Source organism: Dipodomys spectabilis, unplaced genomic scaffold (assembly GCF_019054845.1).
Source record: "Dipodomys spectabilis isolate Male_0828 unplaced genomic scaffold, ASM1905484v1 ptg000175l, whole genome shotgun sequence".
Classification (NCBI taxonomy): Eukaryota; Metazoa; Chordata; class Mammalia; order Rodentia; family Heteromyidae; genus Dipodomys; species Dipodomys spectabilis.
In genome coordinates this window covers 8029510-8047770 of record NW_024870852.1, presented here as the reverse complement: position 1 = coordinate 8047770, position 18261 = coordinate 8029510, and the positions used below count along the sequence as shown (strand labels likewise).

The following is an 18261-nucleotide window of genomic DNA, read 5'->3' as shown; positions in this document are numbered from 1 at the left end:
AGTAGTAATTATTTCCATTGTGTATGGTGTTAAGGATTTAATGAACTAATTAATATGGGAGTTGGTGGGGGGGACTGGGGATCTCAGTGGTAGAATGCTTGCCTCACATAGACAAGGTCCTCAGTTCAGTCTCGGGCACCAGCACCAAACAAAACAAAGCAAAAACAAGAAAAATACCTAAGGCAGTTAGAACATTTGACTTTCTATGCTATCACTTACTATGTTAGCCATTATCAGTTACATATATACATAATTTTAAACTAGTTATTTACTTTCTAATTGTAGAAGTAATGAGTAATGTAATTCTCATTATAAAAATTAAAGCTTAACAGAAATAAATAATGTGCAATTTATTTCATATGTACATAGCATACACTAAACTGTTGGTCATGGCTAAGACAACAGAATTCTTGGAATCTAACTTTCACTTATTTTTTTTTTTTCCTCTAGTATTAGGAATTGAACTCAGGGCTTCCTGCTTTGTTTGTTTGTTTGTTCTTCACTCAAGGCTGGCACTCTGCCACTTGAGTCACAGCCCCACTTGTGGCTTTTCCTGGATAATTAGAGATAGAGTCTCACAGATTTTCCTACTTGGGATGGCTTTGAAATGGGATCCTCAGCTCTCAGCTTCCTAGGGAGCTAAGATTACAGGGCATGAGCCATTGGCACCTGCCAGTAACTTGGTTTTGCTTTTTTTTTAACTAATAATTTTCCATTTTTACTTTATTTTAGACATTAATTGCCAGTATGGTTGGTTTTATTTTGGGGTTGTTGTTGTTGTTTGGCTTATTTTGTGGGGGTGTTTTGTTTCTTTGTTTTAGAGGAAAGGTAACCCAGGTTAACCTGCAACTAACAATTTTCTTGCCTGGGCCTCCTGAGTACTAGAATTTTAGGAATAGATGTTCACTTGATGTCCTTACTTTATGGTATAGCTCAGATAGCTTTATGTGTAAGTACTAAATGAATTTTGATTGTGATTTTTTTTTTCATAAGTCCTAGGACTTGAACTCAGGGCCTGGGCACTGTCCCTGAGCTTTTTAAGCTCAAGGCTAGCTCTCTACCACTTGAGCCAAGGCTCCACTTACCGCTTTTTTGATAGATAGTTGGAGAAAAGAGTTTCACTTTCTTGGCCAGGCTGGCTTTGAACAGCAATCCTCAGGTCACAGCTTCCTGAGTAGCTAGGATTAAAGGTGTGAGCCACTGGCTCCTGGTTTACTTGTGACTTGACTCAGGCTTGATGGTCTGTTAGTATGGCTGTGCTCCAGTTTCTCTATTTCCTTAGTGAGCGTTTCTGCCAACATGTTTTTGCTCTTCCAAAGAAAGCTGAGGTGAGCATCTCTGGGTGCATGCCTGGGTCTCCTGCCAGTTGTCTGTAAGAGAAATTCCTAGACGTGGAAATACTGGCTCAGTGAGTATGTAAAAAGATTTTTCAAGCCTTTCATACACCTTGCCCAATTGCCCTCCATAAAGGTCATATCAATTTAGCCTCCCACTAGGGCTTGTTTTCCCACCTGGAAGGGAAGACAACAAAGCAGAACATCCCATGCCTTTATCTCTGTCATCTAACAAGCGTCATCCACGCACACATCCTTGTTATCGTTTCTTTGTCTTTTTAATTTTCTTTTGATAGTCATGAGGCTAAAGCTATTGTCATGTTCAGTAATCATTAGTGTTTCATAGGAAAACTGCCTGATCATTAGCCTTTATTGGCCTGTTTTTCTTTTATGTCTTGCTTTTGTTGACTTGTAGGTTCATTACAATGTTTAAATAGTAAACCCCTGCAAGTATTTATGTTGCAGCGATTTTCTCTGCTTGGTTAGCTTTCTTTCTACCTTTATTTTTTCTCTCTTTCATTTTCAGATTGGATAATTTCTGCTAATCTATCTTCAGGCTCGCTCTTTCCTTTACCATTTCTCTTCTGCTCATAAGTTTATCCATTGAACAATTGGGCTTTAAAAATGATTATTTTTACAGTTAAAATTTTTCATTTAAGCCAGATGCCGGTGGCTCAAGTCTATAACCCTAGCTACTTAGGAGACTGAGATCTGAGGATCACAGATCAAATTCAACCCTGGCAGGAAAAGTCCATGAGATTTTTATCTCTAACTAACCACCAAAAAGCAGAAAGTGGAACTGTAGCTCAAGTGTTAGGGTGCTGGCTTTGCGTATAAATAGCTCAGGGACAGCACCCAGGTTCCCAATTCAAGCCCCAAGACCACACACACGCAGATCCATTTGGCTGTACTTTTTTTTTTCTTTTTTTGGTCGGTCGTGTGTCTTGAATTCTGGGCCTGGGCACTGTCCCTCCGCTCTTCAGCTCAAGGCAAGCACTCTACCACTTGAGTCACAGCGCCACTTCCGGTTTTCTGGTAGTTTATTGGAGATAAGAATCTCTCAGACTTTCCTGCCTGGGCTAGCCTTGAGCCATGATCCTCAGATCTCAGCCTCTTGAGTAGCTAGGATTACAGGCATGAGCCACCAGTGCCCTGCTAGCTGTACTTTTTAATATTTTTTATTTCTTTGTCAAGAATTCTTCTCCGTTCCTTCATTATGAGCGTATTTCCTCCTTTATTTCATTGAGCACAGATGTAACAGTGCTTCTAGAGGTCTTGTCCGACAGTTCCAACAACTTGATTATTTTTGGGTTCATCCCTGCTGGTTATCTTTTCCCTCCAGGATCAGTCACACTTTTCTGATTATTCCCATGTTGAGTAACTAATTCTACCTGAGACATGGATATATCTGCATTCCATTGTTTTTGTTCACCTTGGAGCCTCAGCGTGAAAGCTGTCACACTGTGGTAGACAGCATCTCCAATCTCCGGCCAGTTCTCCACCTCTACCAGCATTTCTCATTGTCTCTGTCATGCATGCATGTGTCTGGGAGTCACATGGGAGTGTAGGCAAAGTTTATAGATGAGTTTGGGATTCCTTTTCCCTAATTCTTCAGAAAACCTACTGCACTCTCCCTGATTAATCCAAGTTTTGTTTCCTAGCTTCTCAGGTCAGAAAGATGTGGGCAGGCTGGCTGGCTCCATTTTTACCAACCTGCACTTTTCCCTGATTTTAACCCATCCTTGGGGCAAAGTTACAAAAGTGCAACTCGCCTCCTGCTGGACTGCCAAGGGTTGACTTCCCCTAAACTTTCTGGCTCCACTCACTTTCTATTTTCTATTTGGTCTATATTTTCTATTTTCCACTTTCCATTTTTGTCTTCCTATTTTCTTTCTTTTTTCTTTTCAGAGTTCATTGTTACAAAAGGTCTCTCTGTTAGGGCTTCATCCTTCATCTCAGAAACCAACCTACAGGCCTTTTGTTCGCTTGCTTGCTTGTATAGACAGTGTTGGTTCCATTATGGAGACAAAAAGAGGAGAGAACTAGGGATGGAATGAGTTAGATTGGCTAATTGACAGCGCCCACAGTGACAGAGGGTTGTGTCCCCACAGACAGGGACACGAAACAATGCTGCTAATGAAGAATATTTCAGAACTGGTCTCCATCATTCCTCAATTCAGATCTCAGACAACAACAGATTGTGTGGCTCTTAGCCAGTCCTGTCATCTGCCTCCAACCCCACTCCTTCTCAGCCTACACCAATACAGAAGTATCCCCTACAGGGCAGAGAGAACGCTGCGTGGGTGTGCCTGCTGGAAGGCACCTGGCTCCTCCTGACTCATTCTTCTCCTCAGAAGGCAGTAGACTGTGGTGGGCAAAGAATTGGCTTTGAAGATAGGCATCCCTGGATCCAGACTTTGACTTTGCCATGACCCTGAGCCTCCGTTTCCTCTTATATGCGAAAGGCCTACACATAGTACCCATTTTACAGTTCTGGGCAGATTTCTGTGAGACGATGCCCATCAAGGCTTGACACACTTGCAAGGAAGACCAGGGCACTGTACTCCCAGATCAGAGAAGCTGTGTCGTGTCACTCACCTACTGTGTGGCCTTCTGTCTGCAGGAATTTCCATGTCTGGAATGAAGGCTGGTTTGTGAGGACTGACTTGGGCCCCTCGTACAATGGGTGGCAGGTATTGGACGCGACGCCACAGGAGAGGAGCCAAGGTAACCCCTCTACCAGCCTTGCTCTGGGCTTGGCTCTATGCCATGAGCCTCTGCATTATTTATAGCCCAGCAGGCAGCCACCCAAAGCCCTCCCCAGCCCTGCAATGCGTGATGGGATTCAAACAAAGAAAAATGTGTGAATAATACATTTCTCCTCCCAGTTTTGCTCAGCTCAGGGCTGCTGTTTAAATGGGGCCTTCTCTTCGCCCACTTCGGCAGCTGCTGCCAGGTAGCAAGGGAAACAAGCCTTTTCTGGCCAGTAATACTTTTATGGTGCCAGGGAACAGCCTGTCCTTCCCCACACAGAAACCTTACGGCTGCCCCTGGCCCTCTCCACTCTACAGCAGGTCTCCAGGATTATGACCCCATTATGGTCTCTCGGCTCTCAGGTGTCCCCTGACAGGCTAAGTCCCCCTTCAGGCAGACCACCTTGCCTTGCCCCTCTTTAACCTTCTCTGCCATCAGGGCTGGATCCCTAGGCTCTCTAGGAGTCCCTCCTATTCCTCCGCTCACCACTAAAGCAGCATGCCTTTTCTACTACTGTCGTTGTGAGTTATATCTTCCCAGCAGTAAAAAGATTTATAAAGCAATATAGATTTATAAGGATTTAGAAAGCACAGCTTTGGAAATTCAAGCAATTCTAAAGGAACTTGCAATCAAAGTTAAGTCTTACCCTCCCTCCCTCAGCCCACCCTACCTTGCTTCTAGCAGAAGCAAGATATAATATTAGATTTGGGGCTAAAGAGACAATCTTCCAGATCGTTTCCAGGTCACTCTTTTCTACAGTGGTTTTTTATTGCAACCATTAGCAGTTACAAAATCAAGATAATGGGTCATAAGCATCATTTTAAGAAAGAAAAATGAGAGCTGGGTGCCAGTGGCTCATGGCTGTAATCCTAGCTACTCCGGATGCTGAGATCTGAAGATAGAGGTTGGAAGCCAGCCTGAGTAGGAAATATCCAAGAGGCTCTTAGCTATAATTAACCACCAAAACACACACACACACACACACACACAAAACTAGAAGTGAAGCGATGGCTCAAGTGGTAGAGCACTAGCCTTGAGGACAAAAGCTCAGGGACAGTGCCCAGGCCCTAAGTTCAAACCATAGGAAAGGCATTTTTTAATAAGAAAAAAGGAAATGGGATAGTAAACAAAATAAAATAAAATATCATGGTTCATTGGATCTTAGAAGACTAAATCTTAAGATGGATATGGTGGTACATACCTGTAAACCCAGCTACTGGGGAGATGTAGGTAGGAGGTTCCCAAATCTGAAGCCAAATCAGGCAAAGCTGGTAAGATTTTACTTAAAAAACGAAATACAAACCAAGGGGTGCACCTTAGCTCAAGTGGTAGAGCTCTTGCCTAGCAAATATGAAGCTCTGGGTTGGATCCCCAGTACCACACACAAAAAGAACAAAACAAAAACCCAAGTAAATACAAATAGAATAATAGTCTTCTCTCTGTAACATATACTTTCAATCAACTGGCTACTTCCTGAGTGGAATTCTGCCTTTTCTGTCCCTCTGTCTGTCCATCTTTTTATTATCTAAGCTACCAAGGCAAAGTCCTGAAGTAGGGAGGGGAAGGAAGGTCAGCATTGGATGCTTAGAGGATCAAAACAATGAACTCCCAGTGTTAGAATGATTTGCAATGATTGTGAGAAGCTGCTGCCGGAGCATGATGCAGGAATACTGTCCTCTTTAGAAAACAGAGTGACATAGTGGGTCAGCTCAGGTTGGATACACAGTAGGTCAGCTTGATCAGGCCCCCACAGTATGCACAGTTAAGCCAGTCTTAGATAGAGATACTGGACAGGTATTTGGACAGATAGGTTTTTGGATAGTTGCTATTGTAGAATGACATTAATGGGGGCTTGTCTGCTGAATGCCAGATGCATCGGGGTGGAAGGAGTTTAGCTGGGTAGAGGCAGGAGGTTGAGATGGTGGAGAACCTCCCCCCTGCCCCCATACACACACAGAAAAGCAGGCCTGGGTGGACTGGACTGCTGTGTGGATGGGCCTCGCCTTCATAAATCAACACCCAATCTCTGCATCCGGGCTACCAGGAGTGTTCCAGTGCGGCCCTGCTTCCGTGAATGCCGTCCGAGAAGGGGATGTGGACCTGAATTACGACATGATCTTCATTTTTGGGGAGGTAAACGCGGACAGGAGCACCTGGATCCTTGATGTCAGAACCGGCAACCAGAAACAGAACACCCTGGACACTGTGTCCATCGGGAAGTACATCAGCACCAAGGCGGTGGGCAGCAACTCTCGCATGGATGTCACGGACAAGTACAAGTACCCAGAAGGTAGGAGGGGTGCCGATGAGGTGGTGGCATCTGGGACTGGGTGAGTGGAGAGCCAAAAAAAAAAAACATTCTCACCCTCAGCTAGCTCTGCTCATGTGGTAGAATGGCTCCCTGCCATTCTACCCAACACTCACTTGACTTTCAGTGGGAACAGAAGTGTCAAGGGCAACTCTAGGCCAAGGGACAGACAGGGCTCAGGTAACTGTTATCCAGCTGACCTCCAGCTGTGTTTCTTTCTCGGTTACAAGACTAGAATGCTAGCCCTGTGATTAAGCATCACAGGGAGAGACTTGTCCCTGGAGGGAAGTCCCCAAGAGAGATTTCTCCATTTGTCTGTTCCTCTAAACTCCCAGGACCATAGGCAGAAAATAGCAGCTGAACAAAAAAAGAACATGGACTTGCTATGTGCATTCAGAGCCCACCCCTCCCACACCCACAAAGCCAAAGGAAGCCATGGGAAGGCAAAGGGCAAAGCCCTAGAAACTTCTGGCCTCCCCACCAGGGTCACCTGGAAGGGCCAGCATTATAAAGGCAACTTTAGCCCAATTACATTTGTTGCTCAGAAGTTGTTTTTAGAAAAAAAAAAAAAGCTGCATGGTAGTGCTCAATGGGGGACCAGATTTCTGCATTTGAAGGTAAAGTTCATTTTGAGAAATAGCCTAAAGTAATTTGGTATTTTCTCCAAAAAGATCAAGGTTGTTTCTTAATGGGGTCAAGAGTTTACTCTGTCTAAAATGCTCCAAATGGTTACTCCTATAGTTGGTTCCCAGGAGTGAAGGAAAGTACTCTCATCAAGATACTCACAGAGCCCCCTAAAATAAGCCCACAATCTTTGAACAACTGCTAGCTGTTGGTGTTCTCCAAAGTTCATAAAACTGGAGAGCCGACAGGGAGCATGCTCTGATGCCAAGGTCAGGAAGATGACACTTTTGAGTACTGGTATTTGTACATATTTTGAGGCACAACTCTTGGGGAATAAGAGCTGTGGCCTCAGTCAGACTCATGTGGCTTGACAGACTGTTCCCACAACAAATGGCCTTCTACTCAATCAATAAACATATATGGAGCCTGCTGACCTAAAAAAAATCCCACTGAGATTGTGAGAAGAATAATGGTATTTATTGGCAAGTAGCTGAGCATTGCAATGGGAGCATGCATGCCATGGCGTATGCTATAGATAGCAAACTACAGCAGGATTCACAGAGTCAAGGCACTGAAGTTTTAAAGACAAAAGCAAAATTACATCAGCTATTTTGAGACAATAATCTTTGGCCACAGTGATTAATTACAGGAATGATGTCGATCTAAGGTTGACTAGGCAGCTGCTAGAGATGTCCTTGTGTGTGTGTGTGTGTGTGTGAGTGTGTGTGTGTGTGTGTACATACATATGTGTGTGTATGTGTATATATACTTGTGTAGTGACCTCTTTGCAAGTAGGTGATCCTGGCTGAGTTTTTTGTGATGGCTACTGCCAGGTAATCTCATGCAAGAGTCTTTCTTTCATAACCTCCTAGCTTTGTATAAATGTTTGTTGTGACTGAGGTTGACATTAGGGGCTCCATGCTGATTCTGACAGCTTTTCACAGGCCCCTCCTTCGTGACTGCTCCAGGCTGAGCCCTGCTGACACACCACTGGGGCGATAGAGAAGGCAGAGGTAGGATTTTCAATCATGTCCGAGGTATAGAAACGTGACATTGGGAGCAGGGAAAATCACCTAGAACAAGAGGTAAATGCCAGTCTTACCTCTTACAACTGTAACCTCCAGCCATTTTCTTCTGATCCCTGATCCCTTGCTTCCTCAGCTATAAAATGAGAATAACAGCCAGGCTCCAGTGGTTCACACCTGTGATCCTAGCTATTCAGGAGGTTGAGATCTGAGGATCACGGTTTGAAGCCAACCTTGGGCAGGAAAGTCCGTGAGACTCTTATTTTCCATTATGCACCCACCCCACCCCCCAAAAAAAGCCAGAAGTAGAGCTGTGTTTCAAGTGATAAAGTGCCAGCCTTGAGCACAAAAGGTCAGGAACAGTGCCCAGGCCCTGAGTTCAAGCCCCAGGACCAGCACAACAAACAACTGACAACAACAAAAATGAGTGTAGCAATGCCTGTCTTCAGTTGAATTCAGATGCTCACCAAGAGCCAAGCACAGTGCCTGGCATACAACATGGAGGTCCTTGTTCATGTGGTTGTCTGTAACCTCCCTGGAATAAATTATTATCTGGTAGTTACGATGGGATACACGAGCCCAGATGTGTGTGTGTGTGTGTGTGCTCGCACGAGCGCGCGTGTGTGTGTGTGTGTGTGTGTGCTCGCACGTGCGTGTGCGTGTGTGTGTGTGTGTGTGTGTGTGTGTGTGTGTGTGTGTAGGGGGAGTCTCTGCAGGATTCCTGGCAGGGCTTCAGCCTCTGCATGACAGCACGACATATCACTCTGCCTGCTGTTGCCCAGCTCTTCTTTTACCTAACGATGCCAGTTTGTCTGGAGGGCCCCAGGGAAGAAAAGCTCATAAAATGGGTTGCTAAGCATTTGCGCAACAGCAACACCACAGGGAGAAAACAGCAGCAGGAAGCTTCGTCTTGAGTAAGCCCAGCAGGTGACCTATATAGGCTTGGAAGCTCTCAGTCTCATTGTGCAAACACACCTGCTTCAAGGTCCCAGGCACGGAAGGCTCCAGTCCTTGGGTAGCCACCAGCCCTAGGTGTGGACCTGCAGCCCAGCTAGAGAATGGAAGGGCATCCAGAAGAACCCTGCCCACCAGGAGCTCTCAGCCTGGGTAATCTGGCTGCTTTCTTGCAGTAGGGTGTGTGGGTGGAAGCTTGGAACAGACCTGGGGGCAGCCCCGCCTCCTGCATCTCATCCCCATTGGCTCTCATCTGCCCACCTTGGGATGTGCTGGCTTCTGGCATCTAACTCATGGGACGGGCTCCCTGAGGTGTCTGATGCTTATGGGAAGTCATCTGGTGCCGTGGAAAATCTCATAAGTTGGTGAAGGAAGCTCAGGGCCATCTGCACAGCCTGTGGCTGTCACTGGGGTTGTTTCTCTGGGTTTCTGGAAGGCCTGGACCTTCTCCATTACGGTAGATCTGCCTTCCACTTGAGGTGGGGAGTGTACTGCTCAGTCAGCCTGGCACAGAGGCTCGGAAGTGGTTGCTCAGCTTAGTGTCCCATGAGCCCTTTTAGGGACTGTCACCAACACTCTGTGGGTCCCCTCTGCCGTCATATCTGTTGCACCTGCAGCCTGAATCTGAATCTGAATGCCAGCCTTTTATCAGCACTTGCATTCTTGAAATGCAGACTCTCTGAAGAATTCAGACTATTCAAACTTGGAATTCTATCAGCCATGAGAAAATTTTTTTTGGAGGGGAGGAGTCTAAAAGTAGGACTCAAACTCTGGGTCTGAGGCTTTGACTCATGGGCTGGCACTCTACCACCTGAGGCATACCTCTACCCCCTAGAAATTCTTGTCATCTAGCACAGACAAGAGTCACTCACTAACTCTCAACGTGACTTTAGGAAAGAGAGGGTAATGTAGAGACCTGTTTTGAACAAACAAAATTAATGAAATCGGTTCTGAACACAAGCTTTTTTCTTTTTGCTTTTGAATTCATCCATACTGTTTTTCAGATCAGCTTTTGTTACTTATAAAGTCTTAAAAATCTCCTTTCATCAAAACAGAAAGGAAGGATGTACAGACGGAGGAAGGAGAGAAGGAAAGAAAGAGAAAGGAAGAAAGGAATGGAGGGAGGGAGGGAAGGAGGAAGGGAAGAAGGGACAGAGAGAAGGAGGGGAGAAGGGAAGGAGGGAGCAAAGGAAGGAACAACACTAAACTAATCTTAGTGGCTTACACCTATAAACCTATAATCTCAGCTACTTGGGAGGTAGAGATTGGGAGAATTGCTGCTTGAGGCTATTCTGGGCAAAATAAATAGCAAGATTTCATTTCAACAAACAAGGTAGATATGGTGAATCACAGTCTGAGGCTGGACCCAAGGCAAAAACTTGAGAAACGATCTGAGAAAAAATGAAAAAGAAAACATAAAGACTAAGATTGTGTTTCAAATGGCCTAGCAGTTTTGCCTGACAAGGCAGACCTGCTTGGAAAAGGACCAGAGAACAACTTGCTGCGAGACTTTTGTTACAAAGGATGATGCTTATGGGAAGTCATCTGGTGCCTTGGAAAATCTCAGAAGTTGGTGGAGGAAGCTCAGGGGCCATCTGCATAGCCTGTGGCTGTCACTGGGGTTGTTCCTCTGGGTTTCTGGAAGGCCTGGACCTTCTCCATTACGGTAGATCTGCCTTCCACTTGAGGTGGGGAGTGTGCTGCTCAGTCAGCCTGGCACAGGGGCTCGGAAGTGGATGAGTTGGAGTCCTGGTGCAGCTGGGCACGTGCTGGGAGCAGCATGGTGGTGGCATGGGAGTAGAGCCAGAGTCACCCCTGTCCTCTGGGAGGTGCGGTCCTTGGTCTGAATTGCTGCCACATCCTGAGATGCTCCTTCCTGTCTGTTCCCCACACAGGTTCCAGTGAGGAAAGGCGAGTGCACCAAAAAGCTTTGAGCAAACTTAAACCCAACGCATCGTTTGGTGCTACATCTGCAAGAGATTTGGCCGGGGAGGAAGGAGAACCCAGCATCTCTGGGAGGTTCAAGGTCATGGGTGTACTGGCAGTGGGCAAAGAGGTCAGCCTAGCCCTGCTGCTCAAAAACTTGACCAGGGACAGGAAGACAGTGTCCGTGAACATGACGGCCTGGACCATCGTCTACAATGGCACACTTGTGCATGAGGTGTGGAAGGACTCCGCCACAATATCCCTGGACCCTGAGGAAGGTAACCCACCCTGTCCTTGCTGGGGCTCCACAGACCCAAGGTAGAGGGGGTCATCTGTTGGAGCTAGAAGGTTCTAGTTGGGTTCAAAGTGAGGCAGCTAAGGACAGAGCAATTGATGGGTTTAGGCTATCGATGTTCTAGAAGTTCTCATTGCAATAAACAAATCATGCAGATGCCAGGCGCCAGTGGTTCACGCCTGTAATCATAGCTACTCGCTGAGATCTGAGGATCGAGGTTCAAAGCCAGCCCACAAATACATCTGAGAGACTCTTATCTCCAATGAATTAACCAGCAAAGAGCTGGAAGTGGAATGTCCCACCCTGACAGCTTGGAGAGAAGGCCACCCTCAAGGGACGTGACCAGGGTGGATTTCAGGACCCATGTTACAGAGGCTCGGAGAGAGTGAGGCCTCTGTTCAGAGATGATCATAGCAAGTAAGCAACGCTCTGGGCTTGAACCTTGCTTTCCTGATGCTACAGCCAGGGCCACCCCTCTCCCGTTTGCAGCATCTGTTGCTGCCTTCCTACTTCATTCTCCATCCACCCCTCTTCCACCAACAAATCCCTTTTAGGTCCAATCCTGGCAGAGCTGCAATAGATCTCAGGGTCTTGAGCCCTTGCCCAGTGTTCTCCCACAGCTGCCAGGGTGTGAGTGGCATGACGGGTTTCCTTGGAAGTCTGGTGACTCGCCCCAGGGTGGCGCAGACGGGAAGGGAATGGAGGCGGAGCCAAGGAAGATTGGTACTGTGGGATTAGAACACAGGTGTGCCATGTTGGCAAAATCCTGGAGGCTCTTATGAAAAGTTGGGGCTTACAAAGCAGATTGACAAGGGTGGAGTGGCTATTTGTTTCCCCAAAGGGATGTCCAGCCCATCTGGAGAGAATTCTGACTGCTGAGAAATTGAGATGTGTTATACCTGTCACAAAGCAGCATCCCTTTGCACTCTGCTTCGCCTTGCGGCCACATTTTGGCAGAAATCTTCTCACTGCCCGAGGGAACTGTTGAATTATCACTTCCTTTTGAAACTCAAAGGAAGAACTTTGGGTTGGAGAAGCTGGGGAGGGGACCCAGGGCCTCACACACGCTAGGCAAGCACTCTAGATCTGAGCTATTTCTGCAAACCAAACATATCCATGTGAAAGATTCCCCCCCCCGAGAATCTTCTGCAAGAGCTATTGGAGTGGAATGGGAGGTGGGTTGGGGAGGCAGGTGAAGTGAACACTCTGGGTGACTATGGGTAAGTCTCCTCCTTGAGTCTCAAGGTTCAAAGGATTAGAGGATTAGACCAGATGTTGCAAAGGCCTGTCTCCTTACTTTAGGGACAGCTTTGACCAGTTCTTCTGATACTAAAAGCAGAGGCAGTTTCCTCCTCAAGGTCTTGCTCTCAGGCCATCTGGCAATACCCAGGCCTAAAACTATGGGAGGAGCAAGGAAGTCATGTGACCTGAGGGATCAGAAGAGAGGTTTTGGAGCTGGTCATGTTGGCTCACTAGTATAGCATTTATCTAGTGCATACAATGTCCTGGATTCTGTTCCCAGCACTGGAGAGAGAGGCCGGGGGGAGGGGGGGAGAGGGGGAGATTGACACATGGTAGGTAGTTTCACCTAGGCAAAAGCTATGTAAGTGCAGGGGTGGAAATGGGCCTGTTTTGTGCAGAGAATATGGAGGAGGGTTCTTTAATGAAGTGAGTTGGGTACAGGTGAGGCTGGGCCTATCGAAGGTGGGCCAGGTTGAAGGCCTGAATTTTATCCCTAAGACAGCAAGGAGCCATGGAAGGTTTTGTCATGACACAGAAACAGTCTTAAAAAGCTTTGCTCCCAAGAGCCAGTGGCTCTAATTCTAGCTGCTCAGGAGGCTGAGATCTGAGGATGGTAGTACAAAACGAGCCAAGGACAGGAAAGTCTGTAAGACTCTTATCTCCAATTCACCACCAACAAGCTAGAAGTGGAGCTGTGGCCCAAGTGGTAGAGCACTAGCCTTGAGCACAGAGAGACTTAGGAAGAGCTTCCAAGCCCTGAGTTCAAACCCCATGACTGGCACACACACACACACACACACACACACACACACACACACACACACACACTCAAAAACTTTGCTTCATGACATAAGGATGACTTCAAGGCAGGAGAGCCCAGAGGTGGGAAAGGAATTAGACATGCTGTTACAGTGGGATCCCAGGTTATTAGATGGCTGGGAAGACTCTAGGCATTTACTTAGCCAATACCCTGGCTTCCCTCCCAGTTATTACTATGTTGCCATCCTTATTGCTACTGCCATTAGGCAATCAGTTAACATTCCTACTTTTTCCTCTGACCCTGAGAAGGAAACTTGCCCTCCAATATTTTCCTGGGAGGGGCAGCTATACTTTGGTTTTTTTAGAAGTCAGGCTTGCTTGAGTCTTGGTTTCTCTCCCTGGTCCCTGCTCTGAAGCCCACCTAGAACAAGGCATGGGTGACAAATCCTCCTGCCAGCTGATCTTGGCTCAACCTCAGGCCACACAGAGCTCACATTCTCTCTCTGTCTGCCCCCCCCCCGCCCACTCACTTCTCCTTCCAGAAGTCCAGCACCCAGTGAAGATCGCATATGCCCAGTATGACAAGTATTTGAAGTCAGACAACATGATCCGGACCACAGCCGTGTGCAAGGTGTCTAATGAGGCTGAGGTGGTGGTGGAGCGGGTCGTCATCCTGGACAACCCCACCCTGACCCTGGAGGTAAGAGCTGGTGGGAAGGGTACCACCCTCGAGCCAGCCAGCCTGGCCCCTGTGAGCCACAGCTCTGCCAAAACCACAAAAGAAAAGCCTTTCCAACTGAGGCGGGCAAAGACTGGGCTCTGCTGGGGTCCAGCCTCTGCCAAGTGGGCCATCCAAGGGCTCCGTTTCTTGCTCCCTGTATGGTAAGATAAATAAAATATGTTTGTCCAGCGGCTTCTTTGGCTGAGGGGGTCCAGGTGTCCTCCACTGGCCACAGCTCAGCCACTGTTTAAGAAACAAGTTGGGTGCAGGCAGGACTAACCTGTACCTCCTCACTCTGTGGAGCTGAGCTTCAGAATGGTAAACTCTTGGGAGTCTAACCTCAGGTGCTTGTACCCTGTCAGTCACATCCTGGTGTAAACTGGGGGTCTGAAGAGTCAGGGGTAGGGATGCCCCCTCACAAGGGGCCTTTGCTGAGGGGGGAAGAGGGGAACCTTTCCTGATCCTACAAATCAGGCCCTGTCTCCAGTTCTGCAGCCTCGGAAGCTTCTGGCTTCTTCCTTCACAGCATTTGTCCCAACTCAAATCATACCTTGACTGGCGCTGTGAATTAGTCCCCTGACAAATGTAAACACCTGGAGGGCAGGCACTACCCAAGTTCCCTTGGCATGGTTTCCATGGATAACCGACGACTGTAAAGCAAAACTGCGCCCTCCACTGGTCAGGGGTGAAATTAGAGCTAATGGCTCTGGGCTGGTATTATTCCCTTCCCAGACGAGAACAGTCATTGTCCGTTCCTTTGTGTCCCCTGGCATGTCACGTAACCTCTCCTGCTTCATATAGCATTTCCAAGAAATGTTCATTATGTTAACATAAAGGATGGCTGCCTGTCTGTTCCAGTTCCTAGACCTTGGAAATAACCCTGGGCAGCAGCTATTTGAGTGATGGAAAGATTTTACCTTAAAATGACTTGTGTCTAAATGAAGTTAATTTTCTCCATTATATTCGCTATCTAATATTTTCAAACTTCCTTACTTGGATTTGAACTCAGGGCTTTCTCCTTGCTAGGCACACATTCTATCACTTGAGCCACACCTCCAGCCCTGTACTCACCTGTTGAGACAGCACTTTTGTTTGATCTGTGTCTTTTGGATTTCCATATCATGTCTAGCTTATCTTAGACTACATATAATACCTTTAGAAATCAGGACATACTCTAGGATATGTGTACAATGGCAGGAAGTGTGCTTTGTGAATTTTCTAGTTACAGCTTTATAAAGCATACCAGACCGTCCTTCTTTCGGGCATACCCCTCTACTTACGTCTCTAGACATATTGCTCACTCAGTGCAGGAAACAGATTTCAAAACTCATCAAGGTGATCTACACAAACATATACTAATTTGGGTAAAAATCCCGTTCTCTTATCTGTCACTGACTGTTCATTAGAACTGGGGACTTGAGCCCATGGAATCAGACATACAATCTGAATATTGTTCCAAGGACAATATCCCCTCATTGGCTTGATTGGGTTGCATTTACAGATTCTGGTCCATGGGAGATGTGAATAAGCAACAATAAAGAAAGCAACAAATGCATGAAAAACTAAATTAAATATCAATGAGGTAAAATATGGCACCATTTATGTAGCTTGGTTATGTCACAGTAACATAAAATTGTGTGTCATTCTACTAATGAGCTCTTTGGGAGACATTGTACATGCCCAGGTCCTTGAAATGCTTCTGTTACTCACAAATTATTGATGGGTATTGCAACCCTGTCAAAACAGCAAAGGCTTTGGAACCAAGTGGGCCCTACTGTTTCCCAGAGTGTGAATTTCCCAAGTTATCCAATCAGTGTGAAGCTCCGCTTTGTCACTGTAGGAATGGTCGCTATGAAGACTAATGACAAGAAAATCCCCGAAACACACTAAAATAAACAGCAACCTCCAGTGAGCCTCAAAAAATAAAAAAAAAGAAATCCATGAGCCATATAATTTCCATCTTCCATCTCCATTTCTGGCCCATTTTCTTTCTTATCCCTAATCTCATTTGTTCTCTGGTAGGAGTTAGGTGATCAGTGTCTGTCTTTATCCCCTGTGTCTGCTGATTCTTGGAAGAAGCACAATCGCTTGTGCCATTTGCTGTGAATAGTCCAGCTGGCTTTTCTGACCCTGTCCTTCATCAGGTCTGACCTCTGTATGGCCAGTAGTGGGGGCCCTGGAGAGAGTACAACACGATACACAGGCACTTCAGAAGTTTAGACAGAAATCAGCAAACTGGCTGTCATCAGAAAAGCCTGGTCTGGATGGAGGTGGGAGACTTGGCATCTGGATGGAAAAGATTTGGCCAGGAGCTGGAGTCTGCACTGTCCCAGAGCTTGTGGTCACCATCTTGAATATCCATGGAAACTCCTTGGAGGGGAGGTTCAGGCTTTAAAACAGAGTGAGAGGTTCAAGAAAATGAACATTATTAAGTGTAGCATGAGAAATCACCTAACCCTCTCAGAGCCTGCAGTCCTGAGAAGGGGCTGTCCTGAGAAGTAGGAGTTGCCCTTTGCTGGATGAACTGAGGTGAGTTTACAAGCTTACCAAGGAAGATGTGACACTCTGACCAATGCAAGAGGTTCCTCTCCCTCCGAGCCCAGGTTTCCATGCCTAGCATGGAACAAGGACAATGCCTAGGAACCCATTTGTGTGGCTGTTGGCCAGCAAGCACGTAGGAGGGCTAAATAAATGCCCCCTTCCTGCATCCTCCAATGCAACCTCCCCATCTCCACATTCTACCGACCAGCCCTCACAGGTGTCAGGCAGGGACCCAGGATCAAGCCTCCTGACCCTGCAGCCTCTCTCTCCTGCAGGTTCTGGACCAGGCTCAAGTGCAGAAGCCTGTGAACGTGCAGATGCTCTTCTCCAACCCCCTGGATGAGCCGGTGAAGGACTGTGTGCTGATGGTGGAGGGCAGCGGCCTGCTCCGGGGCAACCTCAAGATCGAGTGAGTCCAAGCACAGCGGTGTGGGGCTGGCAGGAGGAGGGTAGGAGGGGGCATCAGGCCCTGGCAGGACACACACACAGCCCCCTTTGACCTTGCCAGGGGTAGGGGGAAGGTCTTCATTCTTTTGGGAGGGGCCAGTTGGACCACAGGAACCTGCATTTGTAATTTGCTGGGGATTCACAAAATTTGAATTCTTCAGAGGGCCGAGTCATCACAGCAAGTAGCTGGCCCTGAGAACTCAGCATACTTCTTGTTGTTGTTGTTTTATTATGCTGTTGTTTTTGTGCTGGTACAGAGGCTTGAACTCAAGGTCTGACTGCTGTCCCTAAGCTTTTTTTTTTTTTCCTCAAGGCTAGCATTCTAGCTCTTGAGCCACAGCTCCACTTCCATCTTTTTTGGTGGTTCATTGAAAATGAGAGTCTCATGGATTTTTCTGCTCTAGCTGGTTTCAAACCACGATCCTCAGCTCTCAGCCTCTTGAGTAGCTAGATTACAGGTGTGAGCCACTGGTACCCAGGGAGCTTAGTATTTTGTGGGAGACCAGTTGGCCCTACCTTCTTCTGGAGAGGGTCACAGAGCTGGAAGGGCCAGGTGCCCCAGGGAGGCAGCTTAGAGGTTGCTAAACAAACCTTGCCTTCCCATGACTAGAGAGTAGGGGATGGGGGTCACAGAGGTACAACCTGCCTGAACCCCACGGATCTCACATCAACACCAACTTGTGTCCTTTCCCCATCAGAGTGCCAGCCCTACGCCCCAAGGAGAAATCTCGGGTCCGTTTTGAGATCCTGCCCACCCGGAGTGGCACCAAGCAACTGCTTGCTGACTTCTCCTGCAACAAGTTCCCCGCAATCAAAGCCATGCTGTCCATCGATGTGGCTGAATGAAGAGTCCAGTGGTCCCCCCACACACAAACTTGGGGAACACAGAGCAGGGAAGGCTCACTTGTGATGTGAGACTCCTGCCCATGCTGTTCAGCCCTAGAAGCCCCTTCTGGTCCCAAGGCTGCTCTGAGACATGGACCTCCAACACACCCCAGGCTGGGGCCGAGTCCTCCCTGGCTGCTATTTGATCACTTTTGCACAATCCCTGCCTGCTCTGTGAGCCCACGGCCCTGCTCACCCCTACCCCCACCTCCACCCCACCTCCCTATGCACACAGCGCTACAGGAGCTACAGGACCGGGCTGTCCAAGTGCACTCTGGGAGAAGCCAGTTTGGACTGATTGCTGATCTAGAGCTGAGCCATTCCCTGCTCCTCCTTTGGGCTCGTTGGAGGGCAGGGGATGGTTCAGTTATGTGCTGTTGTATTCACATCCTGACAATCAAAATAAATGTTTAAACAAGTGTGATTATAAGCGACTGCATAAGACT

General features: G+C 47.3%; 1 protein-coding gene across 1 annotated transcript in view; it reads left to right on the top strand.

The window, feature by feature from the left end:
* Positions 1 to 17780, top strand: part of Tgm3 (transglutaminase 3) — a 40800-nt gene extending 23020 nt beyond the window's left edge. The window contains exons 11-16 of the mRNA XM_042694629.1: positions 3958 to 4061; positions 6133 to 6378; positions 10895 to 11203; positions 13764 to 13921; positions 16759 to 16892; positions 17629 to 17780. Coding sequence (XP_042550563.1) covers positions 3958 to 4061; positions 6133 to 6378; positions 10895 to 11203; positions 13764 to 13921; positions 16759 to 16892; positions 17629 to 17776 — 1099 coding nt within the window. The 3' untranslated portion in view covers positions 17777 to 17780. The remainder of the gene's footprint in view (positions 1 to 3957; positions 4062 to 6132; positions 6379 to 10894; positions 11204 to 13763; positions 13922 to 16758; positions 16893 to 17628) is intronic.
* Positions 17781 to 18261: the final 481 nt, after the last annotated feature.